Source organism: Medicago sativa, chromosome 4, assembly GCF_051527215.1.
Source record: "Medicago sativa cultivar Bolivia chromosome 4, Bolivia_mono, whole genome shotgun sequence".
Classification (NCBI taxonomy): Eukaryota; Viridiplantae; Streptophyta; class Magnoliopsida; order Fabales; family Fabaceae; genus Medicago; species Medicago sativa.
In genome coordinates, this window is record NC_140752.1 from 16,686,751 (window position 1) to 16,709,722 (window position 22,972).

The window sequence follows — 22,972 nt, forward strand, 5'->3', positions numbered from 1 at the left end:
TTAATTCTAGGCAAAATGTTATGGGTGATAGAATTTGCTAATTTATTATAGTGTGCCTAGACATAAATATGAGTCCTTGCTTTGGTAAAGTTGTTGCGATGCTAAGTTTAAAGTAATGTTACCAATTAGACATAGATACGAGCCCTTAATTTTCTCACTATGATGTTGGGTCTGGTTTTGTATTAATAAAATTTCCATGTTTCCGAATAACAAAATAATTGTTTGGCTATAGATTTTCAGCAGACACGTGAACACTATTGATTTGTTTTAGAACTAGTTTAGTGGTAACCAAAAGCACTTTTATCAAACTTGTGAACTAAACTCCCATGGTTTGTTGTTGCGTGAGAAGTAAATTTATCTTGTAAAGAGAAACATGATAAATGCAACCATGTTGATAGTTTAGTAATTCTTATATCATATTAACCTCCACAGGTTAGTGAAGAGTTGAGTGCAACTTAAGAAGAGGCTGCAGATGAAGTTGTTAGGGAGGCGTTAGACCGGTCGCCAAGTGGATATATTAAATGGAAGTAAAATTCTTCTCACAGTCAGTTAGTTGCTAACAATCGGAAGTTGCATGAGTGGGCTTATGCGGACACCATGGGTGAAGGGTGATATGAAGACGAGGAATAAAGATAGCAAAGTGCCATGATGAAATGGTTAAGTAAATTATTTTTAAATGTTTTGAATTTCCTAGGACCCTGTCATGGTGATAGTATTGGTGAAACATAATATGTTTTTAGCCAATGTTATGCCTTTAATGTGATATCCTTTTAATTGGTGTAATTACTATTAGTTTTCAAGAAAAACTTAATTTTGTGCCACACAAACAGGGAATCGTAAAACTTATGGTCCTCCATGTTTCCTGGAGTCTAAATTGTGTCTTTGATCTCATTTGACACCTTTTATAAGCTGCGAGTATTGCACGCATATGGACGGACAACTTATAAATTCTGGAAAATAATGGTCACGCACCTGAAAAATTATGGTCGCCCAGACCAAAATATTTGGTTAACTATCATTTTCTCGTAAAAATAGTGACATTTTAGGCCAATCGAGCGATGAATCACGTTTTATCACGGAAGTTACGGTATGTTGGACCATTAACATAAGTGATTAACGACTGCTAACCATGACTTAGGTGAATTATTTTATATCTATGACAGTCTTTAGGAAAACTAACAACATTTCTGATGCAGTTAACCACTAAATATCAAAGGCGTAACCACAATTTCTTTCCCTTACCAACTTGTCGTTCCCATTATTCCTCCACATGATATGAGGGAAGAGAATATATTTGGACACACTTGTGAGTAGAGTGATGTTAATAAAGTGAGAGATGCAATATCTTGTAAGTTTGACAGACTTTACAAATACTAACCAAATCGAGGAAACATTTAACTAATATTTATCAAATGCGTAACTACTATTAGTTTTCAAGAAAAACTTAATTTTGTGTCATACAAAGAGAGAATCACAAAAGTGGTCACTACTCACTACTAATATTTACATGATAGGTTGGCTTAAAATGATATAGTTTTCAGAGGATAATTTGAGATAACCAAATATTTAAAATATATAACCACAATTTTACAAAGGTGTAACAATCTTTTTTTCCCGTGTTCAAAATTACTCGTCTATAATTTTACTAACCTCACAAAAGAACTTGTGACAATCATGGTATTTCTCTGTCGCGACACTATGTAACTGTGAAAATCGGATATTTAGTCATGTGTTAATAGTAAAAGAAACCTAAATGGAGCACTCTCGTGGTTTTTTTACCGGTAATAAAGATTGAATAAATTTGTACCTGGGAAAGTTAAACTAGCCAAATATATGGTTTGTGTGACCACATTTTTTAAGGTGCGTGACCACTATTTTTTCAGAAATTGGAACTTGTCCGTCTTTAGGCGTGATAAACTCGCATATTGTAAAAGAAGTTATTTATGGTTGGAAAGGCTTTTAGTGCAGTGATCAAATTAGATTATATGTTCGATTCGCCTAAAACGGGATTATTTATACCTGGGAAAGATAAACTAGCCAAATATATGGTTTGTGTGACCATATTTTTACATGTGCGTGACCACTATTTTGTCATAAATTATGACTTGTCCGTCTTTAGGCGTGATAAACTCGCATATTGTAAAAGAAGTTATTTATGGTTGGAAAGACTTTTAGTGCAGTGATCAAATTAGATTATGTGTTAGATTCGCCTAAAACAAGATTATTTATACTTGGGAAAGATAAACTAGCCAAATATATGGTTTGTGTGACCACATTTTTTAAGGTGCGTGACCACTATTTTTTCAGAAATTAGAACTTGTCCGTCTTTAGGCGTGATAAACTCGCAGATTGTAAAAGAAGTTATTTATGGTTGGAAAGACTTTTAGTGCAGTGATCAAATTAGATTATGGGTTAGATTCGCCTAAAACAAGATTATTTATACTTGGGAAAGATAAACTAGCCAAATATATGGTCTGTGTGACTACATTTTTTAAGGTGCGTGACCACTATTTTTTTCAGAAATTAGAACTTGTCCGTCTTTAGACGTGATAAACTCGCAGATTGTAAAAGAAGTTATTTATAGTTGGAAAGACTTAGTGCAGTGATCAAATTAGATTATGTGTGTGATTCGCCTAAAACGGGATTATTTATACCTGGAAAAGATAAACTAGTCAAATATATGGTTTGTGTGACCATATTTTTACAGGTACGTGACCATTATTTTTTCATAAATTATGACTTGTCCATCTTTAAGCGTGATAAAATCACATATTGTAACATAAGTTATTTATGACTTGACGCTGCACTACTAAGATTACCCATTAAATCTTCATAAAGACGAACAATTACGAATGCAGAGAAAAATAATGGTAAGGCATGTTAAAGATTACAAGTAACTTACAATTAGTGTTCAGTCATTAATACTACTGCTACAATAAAGCTCTAGAGAACTAAATATTTACCCACAAAATATAAAAAGTAAAGCAGTACAACACAATTTAAGCAAATAATAAGATTACATCCCAACTGTTCCATCTGAAACCCCTCTAATAGAATCTGAATTCTGAGAAGGGAACAACACATTGTCATAAAGAAGACTAGCAACGGCTGCACCAACCAAAGGACCAACCCAATAGACAGCTTGATTCCTGCATGTTCTAGCAATGGAAGCAGATCCAAAAGCGCATGCAGGGTTGATTGACCCACCAGAGAATGGACCTGTTGCTAACACACTTGCTCTTGCTATTAAACCAATTACAAGTGTTCCTGTTGGACTAACTTGACCATGCCTAGTGTCCCTTACATCATAAATTGTGTACACTAACACAAATGTTTGAATACCCTCTAATATTGATGCTCCAAATCCTGTCATCTCTTCTGCAATTGAATATGTTGGCACATGCTGCAAAAAATATACAAGAGTGTATGGGCCATTATTGCATAAGTACTAAAAAGATGCGCATGTCCTGATAAGAAATCTCACTTCATCCATTAGTGAATTAAGGGTAACAAATCTCACTTCACTTACAATCCATTCTTTAAGTAAAACTTCAGTGGACTAATCATCCTATCATGCATTTTGATGTGAACATAAGAGTAGGAATTTTCATATTAGAACGTACCGCGAACCGAAATAACGTACCGACTATGCACACCCCCCACGTACCAAATTCTTTTGAGGGTTTGATGCTTCATAGTCTTCAATGTCATAACATTAGCTAACAACACACTTGTACTCTCTTGATTTTCTTCCATATTCTGAAATTTATAATGTAGCTCTTTTTTTTCCACCAACGATTATTAAAATACACACATTACATCATCAAAGCACTAACATCTACAACTAAACAACTATTGATTGACAAGAATACGATGACAAGTTAATGTAACCAGTTTTTAACTAAAGTGTAACCACAATTCTTTTTATTACAAAATTATTGCCAAGTCACAACGTGATATCAGTGAGGGGAACAACTAAAGTGAAACTAAATAATTGAGAGAACACTTGTGATTTTTGACTAATAATAGTGCAATGACAAGTCAAGTCAATGTTATTCTATGTTTGACCGGTTTCGGACGAACTAACCACAAATGAGCTGCACTTAACTGGTTTATAAAATAGATATAACCATAATTCTTTTTATTTCTTATTGGTGGCTATTCAATGAGTCAGAACCTTTTTTATAGCTTTGAAATGGCTACGGAAATTCGTTTATGTAGCTTTGAAATCATAGTGAAAATAATGTTATTCAGAAAATCTAAAATATTATGTGTTCTTAGTTTTAGTAACGTTCAAAGACTGCAAATATTACTATCCAATATATTCTAGTAAACACTCACCACAAATATTAAAAGAAAATTGAAAAATAAGTTAAGTGTTTGCATAAGCTATTGTAATCTACCAAACTTTCTTATTCCTTAGTAGAATCTACATTCAGTTTCATAACACACAAATTCCAAATACCAAACCTTATTTTACTAATGGAAGAACAAATTGGTGACCTTCCACGGAGAGAGTAAGTTTCAAACTGCGAGATACAGAGACCGTCGACGAAATGAGACTGTGACCTGGAGGAAATCGATGGTGGGTTTTGATCTGACGGCAACATGCACAAAATCGACGGTGACTCTGCGTGGTGGTTTTGATTCGACGGTTAATTGGCGGAGATCGGTGGTGGTTGGAGACCAGAGTTGGGTTGGTGGGGGAAGATGGAGAGAGATAACGTTTTGAGAGAGAAGCAGAGGCTTTGCGTTTTGTTGAGAGAGAGAGTGAATAATTATTAAATGTTTTTTTATTGGCTATTTCTTTTACTTTTCTTTTTTTTTAATTCCTCTTTAACATGAATCAATTTTTAATCATTTTACTTGCCATGTCAGGAGTGGTAGGAGGGGTGTACACTTAAGAGTGTGTCCACCAATCTTTTTCCTACCTCCTCTCCAATAGAGGTGTCTCATACATATCAAATCTTAAAGTTTGACACAACCCCATCGGGGATGGTATTAAGTTCTTCCCCTAAAAAAAAATTAAGTACCGAAACCAATAACAGTTTAAAGCTATATTCAAGTGTGGGAAAGTCACAATCTAATACTCCTTTATATTTTATTATAATTCACTTTGATTTTTTTTTTATGTTTTATTAAATAAATTGAATTATACACGTGATGTCATTTTCAACAGATAAACTACGATTCAAACGAGGGGGGAAATATACTGATAAGAACATAGCTGATAAATTCATACCATAGAGTCATTAATTCAGATTTCATGAACATGTTCAAAAATGTTTTGCCCCACGGATATAGAATAGTTACTCAAAGAAAAAAATAAAATATTAGTTTAGTCCATAAACTACAACTATGTTCAATTTACTCCTTAAACCATATAAATACATATAGTCTCCAAAATATACAGCAAACACTAAGTTTACAGATTTATACATATTTTAAGGATTAATTAACATATGTCGTATAAGGATTAAATTTATGATTAATTGACTGAAAAAATGTGACAAAAGTGCAACAAACCTACTGGTAAAAAAAAAGTAAAGTTGCAATGTTATCCAAAAAGAGGCAAATAAAAAATAATTTGAGAGTGGAAATTAAAAGTGGAAGATCAAGAATTGTACAATTGGACAAATAGAGGTTAGAGTTAGCAGCTATGAACCTAGATGAATACACCAAAGTGTTCATGTTTGATTTTGGGTGAAAACAAAAGAAATGTATGTCTTTGCAAATGGAGAATAGGACAATATGAAATACATTAAAGGAAGTGGCAGATTTGGATTGCAGGGTTATGGGGAAGTGGTAGCGCTGGACAAATAATTCGTCTCCGCCCGAAACCGTAATATCCGGCCCACATGAAACCGAAGCGGGCGGGTCATGCGGGTTGTCGGGTCGCTCGGGTCTTAGAAATTCGGATTGGACTGGACATGTACGGTTCGGTTCGGCCCAACTTTATTTGGCCATCGAAACCCAATACCGACCGAGACACAATACATATTTATTTTATTTTATTTATATGCTTCCAAAAACTTGTTCAAATGCAACGCTGTCGTATTGTCTTTTACATAAATACTTCTCATTCTCACATTAACCCTAGCAGCCGCACAAATAAACAATCCTCTTCTCATTCACTCTTTTGTTTCTCAATCTTCCGTCCCAACAATCACTTCACTCCGACGAATCTTTGATCAACTTCGTTACACTGTAAGTTGTAATATTGTTTTCGTTTCCACTTCGTCTAAGATCTAATTTTTATCTCATACTCTTTAATTTTTTCCTAGATTTTTCATGGCCTGGTCTAAACTGTCAAGAAATGGTGGCTTATCCTGATTGAAAACAGGTAAAATCTAGGGTTTCTATTCTGTGCTTTTGAATTTATGGTTATGATATTGTCTTTGATTTTAATTCATTTTCCACACTGTTATTTCTTTTCTTTAACACAGTTTTTCCTATGCCGTTGTTTCTATTTTTCTGCTTATTACTTGTAGATCAGAAGGAAGTTGATTTTATCACTGATTGATAAAAAGGTAAAAGTTACTAAGCTGAAGTGTTTTGATTTTATTTTATTTAATGATTTCATTATTTAGGTTGATTTTATCATTATTTAAGCTGAAGTGTCTGTTGATATGTTGACATGTCTATCTGCCTAAGTTCTGCTGATTCGAGTTCTGATTCATGTTCATTTGTTTTATTGTTATTTCTTTCAGTTTATCACTTGTAAATTAGAAGCAAGGTGATCGATTAAGTTACTCTATTTGATAAAAGGTAAACATATTAAGTTATTCTTGGATTTTGTTCACTAACATTTTTGTTTGTAATTGGTATTGAGTTTGAGTTTATGCAATAGGTTGTGTATGCTAATGAAATTTGCAAGTGAATGTGACTATTACTTTTGTTTATGCAATAGGTTTTGTTCACTTGTATTTTTTCTGTTGATCAAAATGTGGTATTACTTTTGTTTGCAAGTGAATGTGAGTTTGAGTTTATGCAATAGGTTGTGTATGCTAATGAAATTTGAATTATCCTTGAAAATTGGACCATATTCTCATGTATGATTGTTATAAGTTTGATTACGAACATGCAAATGTGTGTATGCAAGTGATAAGTGTGCATCTAATATACTTTGAGTTTGTTAATTGAACATGCTTATGAGATGCTTTTTTTTCACCGTTTTTCTCTTCTTTTTCTGTAACAACAATTGTGAGCTCTACTGCTCTTGTATTCTGCAGTTACATTTGTAAAAAAAAGAAAAAAAGAACTTGGTTTTTGATCTATTTGTCTGCTTAACTTTTGGAACATGTCACTAGATTATACCAAACAAACCCACAAAATATACATGTATGTTCTGAGTTATGATTATGATTGTGCAATTATGCAGGTTAATTGCTACTCACTTATATATATTTATGGCTATATTGCTTAGTATAATTCAAGGATTTTTGAAAATACCTATCACTTAGAAGCTATATCAATTGTTTAATAAGAATGACACTACCATTTCTGCTATTTCTATTTAATATTAAGTATAATTACCATTGATGATGAGTTTCATTGTTTTTTTTTTCAATTGCAAGGGAAGTCTCACCAAATTGAATCCTCAACAAGCTGCAGAATTCATTTAAAATAATAGTGAAGACTTTAATGTGTAGTTTAATATTGGATGACTGTAATTTATGTTTTAATATGGTTGTTTAAAGTTGAGTAAAATTGTAATTTATTGGCTATAAATCTCACGACGTCGCCTTGGACCCTATACATCAGCATGCCTTGGACCCTATATAAATTGCGTCTAAGTATTGAATGGCCTTGGATTGATGATCAATGACTTAAATATTTAAGATGAATAGGATGTGAAATTGATTACTGATTAGCCTTGAATTGAATGGGCTTAATATTATATTGAGTTATCAATAAGAAACATTATTCTATTTTAAATCTCTACTCAGCCAATGTTTTTAAAAAAATATTAAGTATTTGAATTCAAATTGGCCCTTTTTCAACTTAACCGATTGAACCCACCCGTGAAACCGGCTTATCCGATAAAACCGAAACCGACTAAACTGAAGCTTTAAATGGGCGGAATTGGGCCTAGTAGTTACAACCGTGGGTTAGTGTGGGTTGAGGTTTTGGGACCGATTTCCGACCGAAACCGACCGATGTCCAGCCCTAGGAAGTGGCTAGCTGAAATTTATTCTCACAGACATGTCTACTTCCAACTAGGTAGGTGGGTGCATTGTTCTTATTGGTTGAGGACTGTTTTTGTGGTGTGTTGCCTTGTCTGTTGCAGCGTTTCTGTCTTGTGGTACATCATTTATTTTTTGGTTTATTACAAATTAATTTTTTCTATTAAAGATATTATCAATTTTTTTTAGAGAACATATTATCATTTTTTTATAAAAGATATTATCATTTTATTGTCCAAAATTTAAGTTGCAATATAAACACAATTTATAAAATTATACAATTCGTCTCTTAACTTAATTTCAAGTAATATTTTCGTCATTTATATTTTTTTGTCCTAATTGAGTCTTTTATGTTATATAATTATATAATGAGAATATCTTATCATTTTTTATGAGATTTTTTAATGAAATCCGAGTATCTAAGTTTATATGATTTCCCTAAAAAAAAGTTTATATCATGAAGATTTGAAATTGTTTACGAATTTGATGTGATTGTTCAAATTTTTCTTTCCAAAATATTTAATATTGTTTACTGGATGGTCTGGCTATATTCTACCGAGACCTTCATTTCTTGTAAATGATATTAGGAATTCACACCCATTAAATTTTCTCTAGTGCACGGATTGAAACATTAGCATATATAGGTAGATGAATCAATTAAAATGAGACATGTCTGTGTAAAGTGTATCTGTCTATCTGCATTTTACCGTTTTTATCTGAAAACCACTACATTTTCTTATAAGTGATTCTGTGTAAAATGTTTAGACCAAGGCGCACGTTACCAAAATGGAAATGAAAATATAACATTACAGGGTATAATATAATATTTTTTTTTATCAAACTTACTAACAATTGATTTTAGAGATTGAATTTATTTTTCATCAACTTTTACGCAAATATATTGAAACGTAGATAAATCAATTTAAGTTCAACTCGCTTTTAAAAATATAAATTATGCTTAATCAATTCTTTCTTGTGGTGCATCATGTACCTATTAAAGATATTATCAATTATACAATTTTTATAATTGTATAATTTTTTGGTTAAAATTCACATAAGTCAAACCAAATTTATATGGGTCCCACATGATTTGGTGCGACCCATGTGAATTTTAACCAATCAAAAAATATGTTCAAAAGCGTGTATTAAAATATGTATTGCTAACATTTCTCATTAAAAGAATTTTTGAAGGTACTAATCAGTTCCTCAATTTAAAAAAAAAAAAACAATGTTGAACAAAAATTCGAATGTTTTCACTACAAGAGAAAGAATAATTGTCTTTTTATCATCGAACAAGAATGAACAAATTGTTTAACGCATAAACAGATAATGAGTTGAAAATTGGAAATCTTAAACATACTTTCCTTCTATTTTGGTTTCATGGGAGCCAACAACTCAAGTCTAAAAGTAAAGAAAATATGAAGTGATTTGCTCCACCTATGGTAACGTTGGTCATTATGAAAGAGAAATGATATTTGTAGAATCATTTATAACAATTTTTATGATGACTTTCTTTCTTATATTAATATTATATTCTTCTCTCTATTGCTTTGGTTTTCGTATCAATACATACGTTTTTAGGTAAAAATATAGTTGTTACATTGGTTATCAAACAAATAAATATTCAAATAACACAACTCATTATAAAAAGACATGCAACCTAACCGAAACTAATTAACTTCTTTGACATTAAAAAAAGAAAAATCCAAAATTAAAATTAAAATGAAAACCCCAAGTGTCGTGTGTTTTCCCGTACGTAACAAGTGTGAACTTCTATTATGAACCAATATTTATTTATTTTTTTATAAAAATGAACCAATAATCATAGAAGCTTTCTACATCCGTAAATTGCATCCCTACATTTGTTTTCCAAATGAATATATATTAAAAACTCATTAAACTTGGACAAGATCAAGTCTCTGACCTTCACGTGGTTGAAGGGGAAATATGCCAGCCTTCCCCTCAACTACCATGGTTGGTGGACTAACCCCTTCTCTGTTTTAGGCATTGGTTAACTGTTTCTTTGTTTCTAGCTTTTGTCTTTTGGTGATCTGGCGTTAGCCTTGTAAATATTATGTTGACTCTTGTTTGAGCTTGGGTGTTTCTTCCTTTTGCACTCCTTGTGCTAGGAAGGCCCTTGTGGTGTGTTAATATAATTCATTTTAGTCTCTTCAAAAAAAAAAACTCATTAAACTATTAGTTTAAATACCCGATAAAATATTGACAAAAAAAAAACCAGACATAATAGGACATTCGAATCGAATTTTCAATGTACCTTACAAATTGTCAATAATCACATTCATCTCGTAAGTTTAGCTCAGTTTGCATGGACAATACATAATATATGCAAGTTTCGGGGTTCAAACCTCGACCACCAACAAAAAGAAAATACATATCATATTTTTGGGTGAAAGCTTCAGAAAGGTATTGAACATTTCTCTTCACATTACACTATCTGGTTCGGCATAATATTCTTTAGAGCTGCTATGATTTTTTTTATTTTTTTTATATTTTTTTATTTTACTTTTAGTAAGGTTAATTAATTTAAGTTTAGCTATATTATTATATTAGGTTGGTTAAATTCCAATACCACGTGATCCCCGTGAGCTTAATTCAGTTGATAGGGATATTGCATATTCTAACTACTAGGCTACTTGACAAAAAAAAAATCCAATACCACATGAAATTAATAAATATATCGAATAATGATATAGTACAACTCAAAGTGTCATGTCAACACATTCGCATGGAAGATAATGGAATGGAAAATATAAGATTACATAAGTATTACATATATCTACATTCAATATTACAGATATCAAAGTCAGGATTTTCCTTTTTCTTTTAATATTTACATTCATGTAATAAAGCTGAGTATTTTTTATTTTTTTTTCCATAAAAAGAAAAACCAAACGTTCTGCATAAAGATACAAGACAGAGCAGGTTACCCTTATAGGTTTATTGTTCATTTTCTACGATGGATTTTTTCAAAATAAAAACTTGAGTTATTAAAGCTTTGTCGTGACAAAATATGTTAATTATCAGGTAGATTCACCATTTACGTTTCTACCGTATACGATGACATGCTACATTGCGTGTATGAATATGAAGGACTCATATGCGCTATATAGTATAGTGACATATTATAAATCAAACTTGCTTTGAATATACAAAATAACAAATCATGTTGCAAATATAAAATACTCTCTCTTCCCTTATATATAAACGAAAATAAATACATAACAATAGTTAAATATATTTACTTTTTCTTTATTTCATATAATCATTATTCCAGCTCTTAATTCATTAAAAATTAAATTACATCTCTTTGTAATCAAACACATACATAACTTTTATCGAAGGGTCGGATATCTCAAGCGGTTTAAGGTAAGTGTCAAATAAGTTGTAGATCTTGAGTGTACACAAAATTTTGCTCTTCAGTTGAATTTTTTGTGAGTGATCTCCTAAATTATTGAACCTTGTGCTGCATATCAAATTTGTAAAAAAGAAATAAATTATTTTTTGTATAAAATGGAAATTATTTTACTTTTTATTATGTGTTATGCCAAAAATAAACGATGCATTAAATAAAACAAACACCAGCACAATCAATCAAACGCCCACACAACGGCTTAGCATGATATATTTGAAGTGTAGTGAGTACTGAGCACCCATAACAAACTTGTGCAAGAAGGAGAGAGAAAGTTACATTCATAGAGAGAATCATCAGAAGAATTTCAATCTTCTATTGCATTCTCCATTGTTGGTAAGAGAGAGAAACGTAGCAAAAATAACACACTACAACCGTTTCAAATTCTTTCTTATGCAAAAATGTACTTCATCATCATCTTCATCTTCACACACACACATACACCATTATTTCTTACATATTTCTCTTTGTGAATTTGCTTTTCTCGTTCTCTTTGTATTGTTGTACCAGAACCTTGTTTATAAGAGAGAGAGAGAGAGAGTTCCATTTCTCTCGCTTGCATAAGGTAACTCTACATTTGCCTCCCCACTGTTTATGCTCGCTTGTGAGAGAGAGAGAGAGAAAACCCTCCAACCGAGTCACTCACTCACTCCGACGAAGATGAAGAGCAGCACAACCACATCCATCAAAACTTAACAAAACAACGATCTCCTCCTTCAACCACCGCCGCAACATTCAGTTTCATAATCTCCTTTACTGATTGTCCAAACTAGTTCTTCTCAAATCATAATTTCTTTACCTCTTGCGCCAACAACAACTTGCTCTTTCATACCAAATTCATCACCGTTTTCATCGCTATTGCTGCAAAGTTGGTGCTGTGTCTGTCTGCTACCTCTCATCTAATTTAGTGTTTTTTTAATTATTTTACATTTGTTCTTTCCATCGTTATAAAAACAGGAGAGGATCCGAATCCATAATTGTTGTGTTTGTTTGTTTGTTTATAAAAAAATAAAAAAAATTGTTGTGTTTGTTTTTGAAATTTGAACCATAAATTTAACATTAAAAGTCACAAATTCTAACTTTTAGATAAAATCAATTTTACTTGAGACATTCAATTTTTAAATTTATTTGGATTTAGTTATTTTCTCTTTTTTAGGGGAGTTATTATTTTTTTTTTTGGAGAGATTTAGGGGAGTTATTTTTCTATGGCTTTAGTTTTTCCTTTTTATTTCAATTTCTTAGCTTTTTAGCTATTGTTATTATTATTATATTACAGTAGATCTAAAATACATTTGATTGATATGCACAGGAAAGAGGAAAGTGTTGATTTAGCTTCAACTTCATAAAATGAAAATAAATTCGAGGTAAGATGATGTTTTGATTTTCTTGCACCCTTTATTTGGGGATAGTCTTTGATTTAGTGACCATGCATGCTACTATACATTGCCATAATAGTATATGCATTAACGTTAACCACATGATATTGGACCTTTAATAAATTTTCATTGGGCCTCTTAGTTTGCTGGCCCGTTAGTTATAGGGCCACCATTTTGTGTTTTATAATGATGAGTATTGAATGCTTCAATTATGTCACGTGAAGGTTGCTTCTGCTTCTTGGTTTTTGCCTTGGCCACCATCATGCCTTTTTGTTTAATTTATCTTATAGGCTTATAGTCTTCAGTTGCTTTAGGCCTTTGGTTTTGATAGCATTTCTTTAGAGACTTCATTTAAATTGGGGGATTGGTATATCTTTGATAGTTTCCATGGTCTCTCTTGCGCCAAAACTTCATTTGTACTTGATTTGTGGTTTTAACCTTTTCATTGGTTATACCGCTTTTTATGGGAATCTCATCTCTTTCGACCAAAAAAAAAATAAAAAATGATGAATCTCATTCACATTTGACTAGTGACATGGTTATGCAGCTTCTTTATATACATCTAGCTTCATTGAGTCACTATGAGTATACTTTAATGGCATCTAGACAATTATTATATATTGATCTAAATTAAATTAGGTAACTGGCTGGTTTGATACCCAAAAGTGGTCAGAAATGGTCCCCTTATTTATAAGAGACCAAGAATTCCAACAAATTGGTTATTTATCTAAACTCCAGATTTACCAAATGTTGCAGTTCACCTGGATCCGGTTCTTTACCTTCCTCCCTAGATTCACAATCTTCCACATCTATTTGGGGAAGACTTGTATCTGTATCTCCAAAGGTGTGTTTGTTTGTTTTTTTTGTTTAACTTTTCTTAGTGTTTGATTAAATTTGAAGATCTTGAATCTTCTTATTTGTATTTAATCTGTATATTTTAATGCAGATTTCAAACATTGACTTGGCTGGTGATATACACAAAGCTCTTTTTCCCAGTATTTCCTGTCACCTTAGCCGCATAGAGGTATTGTAATGTTGTTAAGCATTTTAAACTTTTTTTTTTCCTTCTGCTCTGCTTAAAATTTTTAGCAATCACCATTTGTTATTTTTTGGCATAGGATGGAGGAGGCTCACTAGTCACATTACTGGAAATAATAGAGGGTGTGGTTAAAGTGAATGGTACGAGCCATGTGAGCGGTAAGCGTTTGCTTATCAAGTACGGTGATGAATTGAAATTTGATAACTCGTCCTACGTATCCTTGTAAACATATATTTCTTACTTTATATGTAATGTTATATTTTATTTATATTTATATTCTTTTATGAGTATCGACCTTAATCAACTTGTGATTTAGATTTTTCTACAAAGTAGTTTAAGATCTTTGAATTTAAAAGACTTGGAACTGGCACAAAGCTTTAGAGAAGAATGGGAAGAAAATCTGAAGAAAAGCATTATACATGCTGATGTTATTGATGCATCATTGGAAAACTTTCCTTATTTTATAAGGTGCAGTCAATTTTATTTTTACACGTAATTAATATCTAATTTGATCGAAGTGTTAAAAGTTATTTGTATTCTCTTAGAAATTTGGATCAAACACCTAATAAATATGATGCCTGTTATTGTTTACAGCGATGCAACAAAACAGTTTTTGATTGCTTCCACACGTTTGCATCTTGATGAAAAATTCAGCGAAGTTAAAAAACTTGCTCCAAAGATCCAGTCTGTAACACAGAGAATATTATTATCGGGTCCTGCTGGTTAGTATACTTGCTTATAAAGTTAGTTTCATAGAAAAATGGGAAATTGCAGGCACACACTTGCCCAAAACAATTTGCAATAGTATGTATATAGTTTACATCGAGTTCCACCTCTATCCCTTAACACCATTTAGATTGTAACGAACTCAACAACTTCGTTAACTACTTCAAAGCTACTACTAATATAAATTGTATAATACTGTCAACATAAGTATTGTAGGAGACTTAAAAGCCTTTTATTTTTTACCGAGTTTCAATAAGAAGTGACATTTTTCTATATAATTATTGTGTTGGTTCAGACATGTACCAAGAAGCTTTGGCAAAGTCAATTGCTAAGCATTTTAAAGCAAGATTGCTTATTGTGGATTCAGCTTCACTTCTTAGTGGTGTACGTATTCTAGTATCTGTTCATCAGTTTTAACTCATTAAGTTTTTGGTGAATGTTCTAATATTGAACCACTTTTCTTTTTAGGGTACTCATGTAAAGGAAGTTGGTTATACAGAGAGACCAAAAATAATTAGACGACCCCAATTCCTTAAAGAAGGTATGTTATAGTTGACTAAGATTTGAGCTATAATTTTTGCTTATAATAATGATTAGAGGGAGTAACAAGCTAATTAAGTTACTTCCTATGATATTATTCATTTTTTATAGTTTGACACAATCCATATGCAATTTTCAGGTTCTAGGGTCCAATATTATGGTGACTCTGCTAGGTAATACATTACAAAAGTTACTTCATTTATTTGTAAAATTTTCTGTTGTATTTTTAGAACATGGGGTGGGAAAAGTCACACAACTTTCGTGTATTTTAATGTATTTATGATGAGAGAGAGAGAGAGAGAGAGAGAGAGAGAGAGAGAGAGAGCAATTTAGAAGAGATATAGAGACAAATTGTTGCAATACATTTCCCACTTTAAAAGGTAGGCGAATCAGATCTAATAATTTACTTTTATTTCTCTGCTACACTGGACAGAGGACCAAAGTCTAGTGCTATGGGGACAGTTCTAATCTCTTTTGAAGACAAGCCACTAGTTGGTGTTAAGTTTGATGATAAATTCCCAGGCGGCAATGACCTTGGAGGCCTTTGTGATGTAGGCCACGGTTACTTTTGTCATGGTAATTTTTTATATTTTTTTGAACTTATATTACATTTGCTACATATCAATTTATATAATTTGATAGCATATCTTAGTCTATTGTTATTTTAAAGGCATTACTGATTTATGGTGCAGAAATAATGTTTATACTTAAACAAGCTCCACCTGAAGCGGGTGACTTTCAAAAAAATTTGATTAACAAAATCGTTAAGGTATCTACACTGAACTCAAAAGTATTACTTGTTTCACAGTAGTTTGCGCTGTGCCTTTAGTACTTCTCATATTACATATTTTTGTCTTGGTGTTAAAAAAAGATTTAACTCATTTACCTTTCTACGTAGTTTGCTTCCAATGAAAGTAAGAGTGGTCCTCTGATTGTCTTCTTTAAAGACATAATGAAGATGGTTGTTGGAGAATCTCACAATTTACAAAAGATAGATGAATGTTTGCCCCATAATATTGTGTTGATTGCTTCATGCATCAATGTAGATACTCGGGAGATAAAGGTACTATTTATGTTATTGGCTCTAATTTTGTTATGATTTTGGAAAAGTTGTTGGCTCTAATTTTATTGTATGCATCTGTATGTTTACAGACCCAAGCTACTAGAATTAATGAGGGATCAACAGCATTCGAATCTCAGGTAATATGCTACTAATAAAGGTTTTATGTGTATCTTCATTCATATTTTTATATTACTCTTGAGAATACTGAATTTCTCTTATAAATTATGGAATTGACCTTGGTTGATTTCTGCCTAGTCAGTATCCTTTGAAGAAAGTACTGAGTTGGCATCGTCAATTGAATACTTTGTTTTTAAGCCAAATTATGGAAAATGTAAGAAAGCAAATTTACATGACAATTCCAATATTAAGAAAAGGGAGAACAACATGTGTTGGATTCCCAAAAGTCCCATGGGCTAGCATTAAAATAAGTGGAACCTATAGAGGCTAATATATTATCTAAACATTGTATAAACTTTGGTGGTTTGGTTCCTTCATGCATTGATCATTCATCTAATAGTGTTGTCCCTTTGTTTAGGAGAAACCGAAAAGACCACAACCGAGTAAACCAGATGATGAAATTGACGATAAGCAAATCAATAGCCTTTTTCCTAATAAGCTGACTATACAGTTGCCCAAGGTATTAGTACATTTTAAAATAAAATCAATTCAGTATGTATCGTTTCTATCTACAATTTAATATATTCAATTTTACTTCTGAACTTTTGCAGGATCAGGCTTCACTTACTCATTGGAAGCAACAGTTAGAAGAACACAATAAATCTGTTAATGCTCAGTCCAAATTTGCCATTATTCGCGCAGTGAGTTTTGTAACATTTACTTATCATTTGTGTTTTATCTTACCCTAAGCCTTTTTGTCTTTTTTCTTTCCTGAATAATACTTGGCATATAATTTTTCTCTGCGTACGATTAACAATTTGCAGAAGATATGTTAGAAAATCGTCTTGGAAATGACTTAAACGCAAAATGTCCAATTTTAATTATTCTATTAGTCAACAGATTTGATGTTCACCAGACAGTTTAGTTGCACGATCCATAGCTTTATTCAAAGAAAATACAGCTCATACAGCGGATATTCCATGAAAACAGCAGAGCATATCAGTAACTAGTGTAAACTGATCATTGGCCGACAGTTGTAGGCTGTGTGTTACTCTATAGAGCTGACTGCTGTGTGTTGGAATGATACTTAATACTTATGAGGACTGTTTTGGAGATTAGTTGTATGGCTTGGAGGCTATTATCTAATTATAACTGTACACTTTTTATTTATATGAAATTGCTTGTGCATTTTTAACTGATACATCTTTTGCTTGTAATTGACTTTAATTGAGTTTGGAGTAGTATTTATAATACATATTATATGATTCTTTAATGATTTCAGTCTCTCAACAAAATTGGATTCGAGTGTCCGGACCTTGAGGATCTCTGTATTAAGGATCAAACCCTTACAGTTGATAGTAAGTTGATGTTTAGAAGCTTTAATTAATGTAAATAACTCACTCTGTATGCTAACATTAAGATTTGCTACCTATGTTATTGATATAGTTTGTAATTTTTTTATACTACTAGATGTCGACAAGGTGGTTGAATGGGCTATAGGTTCCTCTGAAGATTCTATTAAAGAAGACAAACTAGTGATATCTTCTAAAAGGTTAGTCTCACTGATTGCTTACATTTCAATTACATAGAGCATAAAATTTGGGCTCTAATCTCACCGGTTGTTAACAAAGATTTTACATGTTATTGGTGCAGCATTAACCACGGGCTTAGTATTTTGGAGAGCACTCAGAGTGCTAACAAGGACTTCAATAGTTTACTAAAGGTAAATAAGCATGACTTTTTTCTAATTTGTTTACTTTTCCAATTTGAATCAAATGCTTCAATATCGATGTGCTTTAGTATAGTTTGATCTTTGTGTTCACTGACTTTTTTAGGGTGTTATTACTGAAAATGAATTTGAGAAACAATTGCTTGCTGATGTTATTCCCCCTGCTGATATTGATACTACATTCGAAAATATCGGAGCCTTGGAAACTGTTAAAGAAACTTTAAAGGAATTAGTCATGCTTCCTCTTCAAAGACCCGAGTTGTTTACCAGAGGGAACCTAGCTAAGGTGGAAAAGCTTTAATTTTTTATAATATTTTACTTATGAAATCCAAAATTGCCATACATTATGTCTTACCACTTAATTGTAATTACTTTGAATGCAGCCCTGCAAAGGAATATTACTTTTTGGGCCACCTGGCACAGGTAAAACAATCTTGGCAAAAGCTGTGGCAAAGGAATCAGGAGCTAATTTTATTGATGTTTCTGTCTCTACAATTTCTTCAAAGGTAATAATGCTGCGATTGGTTTATTATAATTTAATTTTCTTAGGTACTGGTTGGATTCCCACAAAGAGTACTGCACTTGGGTTTTGTTCCCAATTTCACTTGTAATTTGTTGCTTTATCTATTTGACTTGATGAATTTACTAGAAAAAGTGTTAGAAGGATGATTGTTTTTAAGTAGCTAGAAATTTGATATTAGGCTGAAGTTGTATTAAGATGTCATGAAATGTAATATCATTTAATTGAGTTTGATGGACATGCTATGTCAGTGTAAATTCATTTTACACTGACATCAATAGGAATCAACTATTTCTCCATGTCCTACCATTTAAGTGATTTGGCGGAATACACGGTTGCTATTGGATGACTGTGTAAAAGAATTTTACATTGTCGGTGTGTATCATATTTTCTCTTTAATATATATTGTTTTTTGAATTTTTTAATCAGTCATGTCTATTGACCCAACCCAAACCAATCCGATCATCATCGGGTTGGATTGGTTCGGGTTTGATATATTTTCTTACACAGCCCAAATCAATTAAGTTTGGTTGGTGACCGAACTCACAGATTTAATGGTGACCACTAAACACGATTGATTATGAAAATAATATTAGAATAAAGTGTCTAGAAATGCCAAAATTGCTCCCGTTTAATGTATAGTGTATGTCCTTTTACTTGATCGGTGACCAAACTCATTTGTTTTATGTTTCAGTGGGTTGGCGAGGCAGAAAAATACGTCAAGGCCGTTTTTTCTCTAGCGAACAAGATTGCTCCCTGTGTTGTATTTATTGATGAGGTTAGTATACAAACTTCATTTAGTAAAAACAATAATTCCACTTTTAACATTGATCACTTCCAGCTGTTCACTAAATTTCTGTGGTATGTGGTAGGTGGACAGCTTATTAGGAGATCGTGGAAGTAATAGCTCAAGTTCACATGAAGTTCATCACAAAATGAAAACAGAGTTTTTTATCCATTGGGACGGTCTCCGTACACAAGAGAACAACCGTGTAACGGTTCTTGCTGCTACAAATAGACCTTTTGATCTTGACGAAGCTGTTATCAGGAGGCTTCCGCGAAGGTAATCTTGTTTTTAAGGAATTTGATGTGATTTAGAAAATAAAATGAGGTAATACTTGATTTTAGAGAAGGTACTGCTGGCATGCCTGTGATGCAAAAAATTAAGAGAAAGAAGCGCTTGTCCTTTGTGCATGATCCTATTTTTTGACAGATTTTTATTCTAATTCATGGTAACAAATTTGCAGGTTAATGGTTAGCTTACCCGATGCTTCTAACCGAGAGAAAATTCTCAAGGTTTTATTAGCAGAAGAAAATTTGTCTTCAGATGTTGATTTAAAAGCATTGGCAGGCATAACTAATGGCTATTCGGGGAATGATTTAAAGGTTTTTTTTCTTTCTTTCTCTTGCATTTACTTGCTGAAAAGGTTTGTTTTCTTGTGCGGAACTAGTCTTATATCTTTTATTGCAGCATCTGTGTGTGGCAGCTGCCCATTGCCCAATAAGAGAGACTCTAGAAAAAGAGGAAAAGGTTTGATTAAATGTTACACCCCAAAACTATAACCTGGCTAGCTATGTTTTCCCCATAATTTATTTATTCAAATACTAAGATTATAAAAAATTGCATTTCAGGAGAAGAATTTGGCATTGGCTGAGGACAAACCTTTACCTGGATTAAGTAGCAGTTCAGATCTACGTCCCGTGAATATGGATGATTTTTTGTATGCACAGAAACAGGTAGATCAGTTATCCAAATTTTTGAAGAGTAAATATGTTTGTAATATGGGAATGAAAATTTGTAGCTAACTTAACAGAATATTAAGCTACCTTGCACTGACTGAATTCCTGACTTTCAAATTTTTCCTTGACTTGTTTCTCTTGGTGCTCATGTATGCAGGTTTGTGCTAGTGTTGAGGCCGAGTCACCAATTATATATCAATTGCTGCAATGGAATGATAGTTTTGGAGGAGGTGGAGGTAAATCTAGAAAAAGTAGAAATTTGAGCTATTTTGTGTAGCTCTCTGCATTGGATTGTAAAGGCAGTTTTGATACTTGAGTATTGAGACCAGGTTTTTTTGGTCTAGTGACAATAGGTTGATACTTTGACTCATTAGATTAGATATGGATTTATTGAATTATGGCTAAATGATACTGGAAATTAGTTGGGGTACTAGATTCAAACCGTGTATCGAATCATCAAATATGAAAATACTTTACAATCCCTGATTTTTTGGTCCTATGTTCAGCCTTGACTTGTAGCTGAAAATTTCAAAGGAACTTTCCCTGATTTCCAGTTTTCTAGTGTGTATAAAAATGTTTTTTCAAAAGAAATGGTTATGTTATGTGTATATTTTCTTTGTTGTGATTTGTTGAAAATTACATGCTTGGTTATTTTATTCAAGTTTAACTCTTGGATACATTTATTTTTTAAGGAACTCTTGGATTCATATATTATTTTATTATATATATATATATATATATATATATATATATATATATATATATATATATATATATATATATATATATATATATAGTTTCATGTTAAAAAACTCTAAACTTGAGAGACAAAACATATTTAACATGATATAACTTAAATTTTTTTTTATTTTGATTTTTATAGGAACTAATTATTTTTAATGATATAATATATTTAATCCTAGAATTTTTTTTTATAAGAACTAAAAACATATTTAACACTTTTTTTATTGACTAATTTTGTTAACACAAAAGTTTGTAAAATAACTTTAATAATGATGGTATGGGTGAGCATACCTCTGACGAGTATAATGTTGATAAATGGTTGTGTTATATGTGTATGTGTATACTTTTGTTATTGTGATTCGTTGAAAATAGACTTAATTATTTGGTTTGGTCCCTATTTTGGTTTGCTTAAAGAATTTGTCATCCTATTTTAAAATCACACTGTTTTGGTCCCAAACAAAAAATATAACATAAAATTGGATGAGTTGTCACATTTTTAATGACGTGACACATTCATCATTGATATGACGCAACTCACATATGTTATTGAGTTTTCATGTCATTATCTCTTTATTTAAAAATAATAATAAACCAACAAAATTGAACTTAATAAACATACTTGAGTTAAAAAATTAAGAAGAAAATAAAACAAAATTAGCAACTCAGTGTATCATTTTCTTCTTTAATCGTCTTTCTCTTTTTCTCATAACACAGTAAGTAATCTTCAACGTTTCTAGCATCTTCATCGGATAATAAAGAGCAACCATTGGCACCACCACCAATTGATATAATGATTTTGATGCCTTTCTTTTGGCAATGTTTTTACGTCTGTGCTCAAACTCTTGCGGTTAATGAACCTCCTCCATTTAAAACTTACTAGTGACCAAAGAAGCTTCGGAAGAAATGTGGATTGCACCACATTAGTAAGAAATGTGCCGCGTCATTAAAAATGTGACAATTCATCTAATTCCGTTAGAGAGATCAAAATTGTAATTAATTCTTGAAAATAACATATAGATCAAGATTGGGCAGAGGGGGTATGACTGCTAAAGTCAATGCTGCTGTTTGTGCTGCTTATGCTGGCATCCCTGTTATTATAACTAGGTATTTAACATTTTGTGATGTGTTTCAATTACATAGCTAAGTGCTTGTACTGAAGAATGAAAGAAGCTCCTTTCATTTCACTTTTAACATGTCATGTAGATACAATACTCATTTCTTTTATGCTATCAAAATAAAATACACATCTCTGTCATTATGTAGTCATAGTGCATGTAACTCCGGGAAAAAGGAAAAAGAAAAATGATTTTTTATATACACTGTTAGTGTAAAGAGTTTTTGGCACTGCCAATCAATCATAACCATCAGATCATTAAAAATGTTTGACTTTAATCCTAATTACTTCTAAAGTCATACACATGAGTGGTTATGATTTGTTGACAGTGTAAAACTTTTTACATTGTCATTTGTCAAAATTAACTCTGCAACTATTGTTACTCACTAAAATAATCTATTATCCAGAGATTAGTTCCAATAATGAAAAAGGGATCTGATATCTGTCACGAGCAATATATAATTTGCATGCAGTGCATGATTTCAAGCACACATTCGGGTTTTACATTTTACTGACTTTGAAACTGTATTTCAACTCTGTTTCAGTGGCTATGCCACAGCCACAGACAACATTATACGAGTGCTTCAAGAGGAGAAAATAGGCACTGTCTTTCATAGAGATGCACATCTATGGAAAAACATAAAGGAA

General features: G+C 32.1%; 1 protein-coding gene, 1 long non-coding RNA gene and 1 pseudogene across 2 annotated transcripts; 2 read left to right on the top strand and 1 right to left on the bottom strand.

Annotated features, from left to right (window-relative positions):
- Positions 1–3,016: 3,016 nt before the first annotated feature.
- LOC146926779 (putative aquaporin TIP5-1 pseudogene) lies at positions 3,017–3,373 on the bottom strand (annotated as a pseudogene).
- Positions 3,374–6,069: 2,696 nt separating this feature from the next.
- LOC146926780 (uncharacterized) lies at positions 6,070–7,866 on the top strand. The gene is made up of 5 exons (XR_015005517.1): positions 6,070–6,207; positions 6,285–6,343; positions 6,492–6,530; positions 6,711–6,768; positions 7,578–7,866. It is a non-coding gene; the product is annotated as an uncharacterized LOC146926780 (long non-coding RNA).
- Positions 7,867–8,075: 209 nt separating this feature from the next.
- LOC146926781 (uncharacterized) lies at positions 8,076–22,953 on the top strand. The gene is made up of 28 exons (XM_085706967.1): positions 8,076–8,223; positions 13,688–13,836; positions 13,939–14,016; positions 14,111–14,245; positions 14,348–14,499; positions 14,626–14,753; positions 15,053–15,141; positions 15,226–15,298; positions 15,437–15,470; positions 15,731–15,873; positions 15,990–16,066; positions 16,196–16,360; positions 16,450–16,497; positions 16,896–16,997; positions 17,089–17,178; positions 17,760–17,835; positions 17,948–18,029; positions 18,131–18,200; positions 18,313–18,492; positions 18,590–18,712; positions 19,421–19,504; positions 19,599–19,789; positions 19,974–20,112; positions 20,198–20,257; positions 20,359–20,463; positions 20,624–20,702; positions 22,228–22,314; positions 22,870–22,953. Exons 1-27 carry the CDS (start codon positions 8,076–8,078, stop codon positions 22,251–22,253), a joined length of 2,826 nt encoding a protein of 941 aa, XP_085563093.1. The 3' UTR covers positions 22,254–22,314; positions 22,870–22,953.
- The last annotated feature ends 19 nt before the right edge of the window (positions 22,954–22,972 follow it).